This window comes from Rhinolophus ferrumequinum, chromosome 4 (assembly GCF_004115265.2).
Source record: "Rhinolophus ferrumequinum isolate MPI-CBG mRhiFer1 chromosome 4, mRhiFer1_v1.p, whole genome shotgun sequence".
NCBI classification, from domain to species: domain Eukaryota; kingdom Metazoa; phylum Chordata; class Mammalia; order Chiroptera; family Rhinolophidae; genus Rhinolophus; species Rhinolophus ferrumequinum.
This window is the reverse complement of record NC_046287.1, coordinates 96,524,837-96,534,516: the sequence shown is the minus strand read 5'-3', so window position 1 is coordinate 96,534,516 and position 9,680 is coordinate 96,524,837. Positions and strand designations below refer to the sequence as shown.

The 9,680-nt window shown below is 43.5% G+C and overlaps 2 protein-coding genes across 2 annotated transcripts in view; one reads left to right on the top strand and one right to left on the bottom strand.

Moving 5' to 3' along the window:
* Positions 1 to 678: 678 nt before the first annotated feature.
* LOC117021227 (basic salivary proline-rich protein 3-like) lies at positions 679 to 1,760 on the bottom strand. The gene is made up of 2 exons (XM_033104045.1): positions 1,422 to 1,760; positions 679 to 1,380 (listed from the first exon to the last, which is right to left on the bottom strand). The coding sequence occupies exons 1-2, from the start codon at positions 1,758 to 1,760 to the stop codon at positions 679 to 681; spliced, it is 1,041 nt and encodes a 346-aa protein (XP_032959936.1).
* PDS5B (PDS5 cohesin associated factor B) overlaps positions 1,036 to 9,680 on the top strand; it is a 162,059-nt gene continuing 153,414 nt past the window's right edge. Inside the window, exon 1 of the mRNA XM_033104721.1 lies at positions 1,036 to 1,120. The gene's annotated coding sequence lies outside the window, so the exon portion shown is untranslated. The remainder of the gene's footprint in view (positions 1,121 to 9,680) is intronic.

Genomic DNA, 9,680 nt, shown 5'->3' with positions numbered 1-9,680 from the left:
CCATACTTAGTTATTTTTTAAAAGCCCTAAACATAGTTTATTTTTGTTTTGATATCAATTTCAGATTCTAGTTTTCATAAACAGTGTTGCTTTAAATGAAGGTATATAGTACTCATTTTTGTGAATCCATTTGCTACTGTATAAAACAAACAAAAGTTTCTTTTATTAGAAACTACGTTTCATTGAGGGCTCAGCGTTTTTCCTCGCTGTCCGGATCAACTCTTTAGTATACTCGCCCAAAGCTGCTGGAGGGAGGAACCGCACCTCCTGGAGGTGAAGGGGTTTAGCAACCCACCTCCTGGAAGGTGTCCTTGTGATCTTCAGGTTGTTTCTCCCTCCAATAAGGACAACTGTGATAACAAAATCAATAGAATGTTTTGTTACAGGTTGTATTGTTGTGTCCGCCGCCCCCCACCCCGCACCTACCGCCCAGATAACTCTTCAAAACGGGAAAGCTGTGGGATTAAGTAAAGGCATAACGCACAGTGTAGGAAAAACTACTTGATGGCATTTTTGAGATGACTTAGGTCAGAATTACCAAGTAAGGAGCAAAGTAGTTAATACCCATTTTATTTGCATAGGACCACATCCGTACTCCACTTCAGTGTGTTTTAAAATGCGCAACTTTTATCCAGAAAGTTAGAGGTCTAGAACAATTGACGCGGTTTTCGGCAAAAGTCAGGGAAGCCTCAGAGGCAGAGAAAGCACTGACAGCCGCGGGTCTACCAGCGCCCCGGGCCACAGCGGCGGCGCGATCGGGGCTGCGTGCGCGCGCGACGGGGCGGGGCGGGGCGGAGGGGAGCTGTGCGCGCGCGCGCGCCCGGGCGAGGCCAAGAGGAGCGCGGCGGGGCGGCGGGCGCGAGTGCAGGGCTGTGTGGTCGGCAGGGGGCGCTGCGCACCCATGCCGCGCTCTGCCTGCCCCCGGTGCTGTCCGCGGCGGTTCGATTGGAGCAGCCGCCGAAGAGCGCTTGGCGCCATTTTGAAGCGGAGAGGCGGAGGAACGGCCGGGCTGGCTGCGGAAGGGGAGGGGGGGGAGGAGGCGATTGGATGCGGCGGCGGCGGCGGCGGCGGATCCCGGAGAGCAGCGGAGTGAGAGGAGTAGCGAGTCGGGCACCCGGAGGTAGGAAACAATTCAGTTAACGGAAAGAAAATGTCTCTCCTCTCGGGTCGCCGTGCTCCATTTTTCAGCGCCCGCCACCGCGGCTGTGTCTGGCGGGGCTCAGCGCCGCCCGCCTGCCAGCCGAGACTCCCTCCCGGCTTCGGGGGCTGCAGCTGCCGGCTGCCTGGCGGCGGCCGGGGCCGAGAGTGGCGGGGCGCGGGCCGGGGGCGTGGGCCGGGCTGCGCGGTGGGGGTGGGGAGGCCCCGCGGCCGGCGCGCTCCCTCCACGCCGCGGGCTCAGCCGCAGCCTCGGGAAATTAAACTTGCCGCCCTGGCCCCGGCCGGGGCGCCCGCGGCGTTGGAGGCGGCGGGCCTCGGGCGGTGACCTTGCGCGCGGGCGGGGGTCCGCGCCCGGCCGCCCCTCCCCCCGCGCCCCGGCCGAGCGGCCGGCGGCTGTTTCCCGGGCGGCAGGCGGGCGGCGTGGTGCTCCTGTTGAATCCTCCCGCTGGCGGGTTTTCCCCCTTCTGGGCGAGGGGCGGGGAGCGCGGGGCCGGGCTGAGCCCCGGCGGGGTGCGGGCCTCGGGCTTCCTCGCGCTCTCCTTCGGGTCCCCGCGGGCCCAGCCTCTGCTCCGGGCGCGGAAAACGGGCTGCTCCAGTGACATTTTTACGCGGTTCCTTGCCAGTCGGCCGAGATAAAGCGCGCGTTAACCGCGCCTCTTGGAGCTGATGCTAGGGGAACCTGAGGACCTAGTGGAGCAAGAGCCCCGCACTGGTGAAGTGGCCCAGGCGACAGCTGGGTTCGAGCTGTCCTTTAGGAAGCCTCGGAGTTGGAGCAAGGAAAATGGGGTGCCGTTGTAAATAGTTAACGCTTTTGCACTCTTTGATCTTAGTGACACTTCAAAAGTTTTTGGTCGGGAGCAAAACCTCGTTTGTTGCTGCGGCTGCTGCTGTTGTCTTTGGGTATAAACCTGAGAGCTACGCTCAGCAGCAGGACAGTTATTTGAGGGAGTGAATCTGAACCCTGAAATGCAGCACCTCGTCGCCTGAAGCGTTGCACGCTCACTGCGTGCCTTCGCGCGGACCGTGTACACTCGCGGACGGCTTTGAAAGAGTAGTTTCCTATTCGCTCAGCACACGTTTTTTTAGCATCCTAACTAACCCAATGAAGGGAACCCTTTATTTTCCTTTAAAGAACGTACTGTGAACGCTCATCGCATACTTTCATTACGAAACGATAGGTGGGCAGTGCTGTCCTTAACGACTCTACCCTGTTTGTTAGATAGTTTCGGAAACTTTGATACAGCCCTTAATTTCAGGGGTCGATCTGCGGTCTTGAGTGAGATGGGAGTCTTCTACTATCTAATAACCTTTAAAAACTCAAGTGTGTTTCTATGTAGGAGACGAGCTGTAAGTAAATCATAACTATTTAAAATTTGAAGGGCAATATAATCATTGTTCTCCATAATCACATGTAGATGAAGTTCCAAGATAGAACATTTTCTGTATCAACTCATGTAGTAGTCAAATAAAATAGTAAAAAAAAAACCAAGAGAAGTGTGGTATTAAGCAAAATAAGGGCTAGAAAGGACACTTCTTATCTATGCAGGACTTATGTCAGGGATGTTAGCATTTTTCCAGACAATAAAATGATCGTTCTTAGGATGTATGCAGGTCAGTTTGTGGAACGGTTAATCTTAACATCATCTGGTGATAGCAGAAAACCTAATTAAAATTTATAGTGGTGAATATGTAGGTGAAAGTTTCAACATGGGACTTAGGCTAAGATAAATTTATTCTCAAAAACTGTAAAAACATCTTAAGTCAGAACATTATTCCTCCAAAATAAATTTACAAATATGCACTGTATATAGACAAGTTGCCCTCAGATGTTCTTTGAATTACTGAAGTAGTAATTTTTTTTTTTTTTTTTTTTTTACCTTTTTTGATGGTTTGAAAAAAATCATACTTTGCTGGGTTTTACTTGAAAGTGTACTTTAAATGACAGGGTAGTGTTTGCATTGACTTTTTTTTTTTTTAACAGCACTTTTGTTCCCCCTTTTTTATTTTTTTCCCTTTTTGTTGAGGTTGGTTCTCCTGGTATTAACTTTGTTTTTACAGTAGCTTTTGTTCTTTTCCTGTTGCTTTTATTCCTGTCTGGTTATGTCTTTCTTTTTCCTTCACTTTTCCCAAGAATTAGAGGCGATAATGGGGTGATGATAGTGATTTCTTGTTGTCAGGAGACATTTTTGTGCTAATCTCATTTGATATGTAGTTCTATTGAGTTGGCTGTTGGATAAAGTTGTTTTAATGTTTAAATTTTATTTAAAATTGCTCTGCAGCTTTAACAGTGACAAAGAATAACATTTTGAGGTCTAGGTTTATCAATAATTTAAGCCTAAAATAAAGCGATGTCCTGTATTTGACAGGGCTTGCCCTGCTGGAGAGTGAAATGGTAGAATATAACCAAAACTTTGTGAGGAGGGGAATATTTTGGGAGCTGTGTTCTTTCTGCTTCTCCTCCTTGGAGAGTTAGGCTTGTCCTTTTGGCTTCCTCAGTGCCACTCTTTTTGATTATGTGTGCCTGGAACTAACAGGAGAGCTCACTGTGCCTTGGCTTGGCTGACGAGGACTGTATCTAACTTATTTTAGAAGAGAATAAATTTGTGTGGCCTTTGTTAGTGTTAGATAGCAACAAGACAAATGAAAGATCTCCAACTCACTTATCAGATACATGAGAAATTAGGTTCAGATTGTTGATTTAGTTGTTTTATCCAAAGTCACAGTCATATTCATGTGGTGGACTTGGGGCAAGTCCTTGGGGCAAGATCTAACTTCCTTAGATCTCCTGGAAGCTTAGAAGCTTCCCTGTGGTCTGCATTGTTTTATGTAGGACTTAAGCAACATTTAAAATCATTGCCAGGTAGCATATTATTCTTCATCCCCTTCCCTCCTTTTCAAAGTTTCAGGGTTAACCATCTGTTTTATAGTCTGGTTTTAATAAATTCTACTCAGGATTCAGTCCACTTAAGTTATCTTGGAAGATAACCTCTTTTCTTGCCTGTTTCCTGGAGCTGCATGGTCTTTCATCGTATAAGATTATTTGACATTTATTTATTCGTGAAACTCATAAGCCAAAGTGATTTGGAAAAGTTAGTATTGAACTTATTTTATAAAATACATGTGTGTGTGCATGTATACTCATATTTTTTTTACTTTTAAGCACAATTTGTACACAAGTCGTTTGTCACTTCCAATTACAATAGGCATTTGGAGAAAATTGTATTTGGTTTAAGTATTCCTGTTTGGGAATATTAAAAATTCTAAAAATATTTAGTTTAAAAATAAACCCAGAAATTTCTGTGCGAATGTATTTATTTTTTAAGCCTATTTAAGATTCTGCCAGTGGTTGGCAATTCTGACTCCTTGGGGCACAGAGGTCATCTCTTTCTACACTTCTGTTAGGAGCCACCTGACTATAATCATTTCCCCCCATACTTGAGAAAGGTTTTATAACCCTTTCTCACTAATTAGTTCAAAATTAAGGATGAATTTGCTGCTTTGAGACTAATTGTTTTAGTTGGCAGCCATGATCACGCACAGTGAGACAATCATGAAGATTAATCTCAGATGAGCAAACTTTAGTTGTTTAAAGTAAACCTTAAAGCCCTTAATCTGAGATATTTATAAATATACATCATAGTTATTGTGTTCTAATGATTAGACATTACTAGTACGCAGTAATTAGAAATACTTGGTTTAGCTGTGTCAAACTTGTCAGTCAGCCAAGGGGAATGGAGGAAAGACTGAAGCAGGAAGATATTTTGAGGCATCTTTAAAGGCCCATGACCTAGAAGTACTCCAGTAACCTGCCTCTCCCTTTGACAGAGTGCTCTGACCTGATTCAGTTACAGGGAACAAATGCTAAGCTTCGGTGTACGTGCTCTTGCAGTCAGGGCTGAGCCCCTGCCTGTGGGTGTGGGAGTAGTGGCTGGCCACCTGTACCAAGGGGATGAGCGCTGAGAAAAATCCGAGTAGGGCCCTGCTGTTAAGTGATTCTGCAGGGGTTCTTCTTTATGTGGGAGAGTCAAATTGGCCAAGACTAGATATAAAACTGATAGGAGAAGGAGAGGGTATTATAACCAGAGGCGACCTTTGTGCCTCTAGGAGAGAAGGGTTAGTGCCTGAAAGGAAATGAGTGTTTGTGGTTCCCTGGGTAGTGGAGGGATTCTTTTTCTCTTCTTTCATCCCAGAGGAGGTTTTAGAGAAGTAAGTGGGAGAGATTTTTTAAAAAAGAGCCCCAGATATATATCCAAAATATATCCCTTGCTAGCAGAAATTCCATCAAGCAATTTTAGTTAGCCTTCAGATATTGGGTAGGGGTGGGGAGAGGAGAGTTGGTGCTGAGAATAGTGGTTAAGGTTTGGGGGAATAGAGTACATTAACGATTTGTATATCTTTAAAGTTATACATGTATGCGATAAACTTTCTAATGATACAGACAAGTAAAAATAAAAGCTACTTTTCTTTTTCCCTCAAAAGGTAACCCACTATTAAACTTTCCAGAAAGTTTACATTCCAAAAACAGTATTTGAAGTGGATTATATTGCACTGCTGTTTACTTTTTATAAACTTCAGTTTACTGTTTTTCCCTAGTTAACGTCACAGACCTCTTTTCATATTGGCACATATAGAGCAACATAATTTAAAAAGTGATTAGAGTATCATATGGATGTATCATAATTTGTTCTGACTTTTGAGTGCTATTTAGGTTGTAACAGTTTACACTAAGCAGCAGTATATGAGTGTGCCTGTTACATGCTCACCAGCGTTAAACTTTACTAAACTTTATACCTTTTGCCAGTTTGATATGTGACATTTGTATCTTGGTTTGGATTTGCATTTCTTTATGAGTGAGGGTAAACATTTTTTTTAATATGCTTGTTGGGCGGAGGATACTTGCAGCACATACTTTACATGGAGTAGCTTAATTAACTTGTGAACCCCAGCCCACCCCCCAGCCCCCTTATCTAAAATGGTCTGAGGGAGGTGGCATTTTCAGAGAGGAATAAGACCTTGGAGCCCAAGGCACCTGGAGGGGGAGCAGTGCTCTGAATGGAAGGCGCAGTGCTAGGCTTTGAACAACCCCGGGTCAGCATGAGGTTATTGAAAGCCTTTACCTTGGTGTTAACAGAAGACATGTGAAGGCAGAAGGGAGATTGGAGAGTCAGGGCAAATCAGTTTTGTATTGTCTGCTCTGTCCCCTACAGTCTGCTTGTCCGGTCTCATCACTCCCCCCTCCCACCCCCAACTGTCATTTCGTTTTTATCTACACTGTCATTTGCTTGGCTCCTCTTCGCTGCCGGGGTGGCAGCCTTGACCTTGGTATTTCAGTTCCTCCAGAGATGAGGGATACTTAGTCTTATCAGGGAAACTGGTTTTTCTTCAAACTAGTCAAAGGGAGGGAGCAGTTCTCGTTTCTAGCATCCTTTAGATCTATTTTCTGATTATTAGTTACCCTCTTTATGTTGATACTCCGCTAGAGTGTCTGAGTCCTTACGTGCTGAACTGCACAGAAATCTGGGGGTGTCGGCATGACGGCATGGGCTCGATCCCCATTTCATCCCTACGGACTGCCCCCACCCCAGCTGCACGGAATGAGCTTTTCCTCAGAGGGCTTGGGAGGTGATTGGTTTAAAAGGCTCTTGTCACCACCCTCTTCCCCCCCCACACACAATTAGAACTATTAGAGCTAAGTATTAGAGATAATGTTAATTAGCTTGATTGTGATATATATCAAAATAACAAGTTGTATGCTTTAAACATATACTATTTTTGTATTTCAAAGATATTTGAATAAAGTATTTGGAAAAAAGGTTCTTGTCTGTCTGCAGTTATTATGCTAGTTAACATCAAATACCGTGTTTCCCCGAAAATAAGACCTAGCTGGACAATCAGCTCTAATGCATCTTTTGGAGCAAAAATTAACATAAGACCTGGTCTTATTTTACTATAATATAAGACCGGGTCTTACATAACATAACATAACGTATTATAACACCAGGTCTTATATTAATTTTTGTTCCAAAAGATGCATTAGAGCTGATTGTCCAGCTAGGTCTTATTTTTGGGGAAATACGGTAGCTGGCCCTTTCTCATCATTATTCCTAGTCTAGACCAATGATTCTCAGAATGTCTGGAGTCGTTCTGGTTGTCAGAACTGTGGGGGGTGGGAGTAGTGCCCCTGGCATCTAGTGGGTAGAGGCCGGGATATTGCTAAACATCCTATATTGTGTAGGGAAGCCCTCCATAACAAAAAATTATCTGGCCCAAAATGTCAGTAGTGCAAAGGTCAGGAAACCCTGGTGTAGGCAGAGCTAGTGCCGGAAGCCTGCAGTTAAGCCCGCGTGGCTTCATGAGGCCTGCCCACCAACTTTGATGATAGCAATGAAGCAGCAGTGATCTTCAGTGTAACCTTACGCTCAAAATGGCAAGCTGTGAAATACAGCTCTGGAGTTTTTTTTTACTCTTCTGTCTCTTTGGTACCTTCCTTTTCAGCTTTTGACTTTCCTTCTGTCCTACCTGTATGGTGTAATATAATTAGGTAGTCCTAGTTGGAGTTCCGATCACTAGCGTTTAAGACTTGAACAGCTTTGGAAGCACATTAGGTATTTCATATGATGCTTGATGAGTGAGGTCTCTTTCTAAGGAAGGCAGAAGAACATGGCAGTGAGTCAAGACTGGGTTTTTGTCCTGCCTCCTTCAAGAGCTAGTTGTGTCTCCGTGGACAAATGACCTAATCTTGTCAAGACTCAGTTTTTTAATCTCTAAAGTGGGGATAGTAGCAGATGTCTCATTTTTAAAAACAGTTTTATTGAGGTATAATTCATATGATAATACGCTTATTAAAAGTGTACAATTGATTGTTTTCTAGTACATTCACAGGTTTGTGCAACCATCACCACAATCAGATTATAGAATAGTTTTGTCTTCCATAAATAAACCCCAAACCCATTAAGTGATCACTTTCCATCACCCCCTTACCTCATTAGTTTTTGGGATAAGCCAGGCAAAATGCTTACCCTTGTGTCAAATATGTAACTACTTAATTAAAAACTATTGTAACTTGGTTCAGAGGGTCTGTTTGTGGCAAAGTGCATTCACATCACTTTAGAGAAAGGCAAAGATGAATAATTGTTGAATGGATATTTTCATGCTATACTACGCAAGGAAATTGTGCTCAGACATATGAAGATGAAAGGTGTTCCTTCAATTAAGAGGTGTGTATTCAAGTAGGAGGAAAGACACTGGTAGTATAAAATACCAGTTGTAATGATAAAACAAGGCAGCGTATAGTGCTTTCAGGAAGGTGTAAACAAATCTTAGATATTGGAAGTTTGATAAAAGGAGATTGATTAAACATGTTAGGCTGAGAGCCCAAGAACCATGAAAACTTCTTGAAGGAGGGACCAAGCACTTTGGACAAGTCTTCGATGATAAGCTATGGGACTTGGAGTGCTACGAAGAATGCTATGCTTTGGAGGTATGGGTGGTGGTAGCAGCATCTTTGCTGCCTCAGGCTGCTGCCAGATGATTTCCTCTGGGAGCTTATACCCACTCTCTTTCGATGTTTTTAATCTGTTCTGAATTTGGGAAATTATCTAAATGTATTAAATAAGTGAGCTTTTAGTGAGAGCCTGATGTTGGTGAGAAGAGGATACGAATACGTGATCTTATGCGGTCACTTTGAGTTAGTTGCTGTTTTAGTTTATTCTCTGGCTTAATTGGGTGTATAGCATCCTCCCTAGGTAAAGTATGCTCATATAAATGGTTTCCTCTTCAAGTCTTCTACCAACCGCTACATCCTCTATTTCTCTCCTAAACTTCCTATCTTTTTTTCCCTAGGGTACTGTTGGACAGAACATCTTAAGTACAACGTGCCCAACACTGAGCTGCCTCTCTATCCTTTAACATCCTGCCTTGGTTAATCAGACAGACACTTTTTTTTTTTCAATCGTAAGGGATGGCTAGATGTGTTATCAAGTCAGAAACCTGGGAGTCATCTTGACCCCTTCATCTCCTTTACTTCTGACATGAGTTACAAATCCTGTTGAATATGATACAGTATTTCTAATTTTTTACAGTATATACACATTAGTATTTAAAAAATAAAAAAGCAAAAAGGAAAAAAAGATTTATGATAAAACGTCTCTCATCCTTGCCCTTCCCCATGGGCCTAGTTCCCAAACTCCTGCAGTAGTTTACCAATGTGATTGTTTTCTTATATACTCTTCCGGGGATTTAAAAAATATAACCGTATACAAATATATTTATTGTACCTCACTTCTGCCACCTGTCACATGTTTTACACTAATGTTGGAAACTTGAACTGTTTGCCTTTTAGTTTTTTCACTTAACAATATACTTGAGATCTTTCCATATTAAAGTGCTAGTGTGGCAAGTTGTCTGAACAACTGCAGGGTTCTTATTTGTTTATGTACCATAATTTAACTACCTCATTGATAGACAGTTAGATTGTTTCTAGTTTTTAGTTTTATAAAAATGCTGCATTGAGTAACCTTGTA

Bases quoted from the DNA above. Each gene is read 5' to 3' on its own strand.
- LOC117021227 (XM_033104045.1), bottom strand. From the start codon at position 1,760: ATGTCACTGGAGCAGCCCGTTTTCCGCGCCCGGAGCAGAGGCTGGGCC. The intron at 1,381-1,421 runs GTTTAATTTCCC...CGCGGCGTGGAG, and splicing joins GGCCGGGGCCAGGGCGGCAA to GGAGCGCGCCGGCCGCGGGG.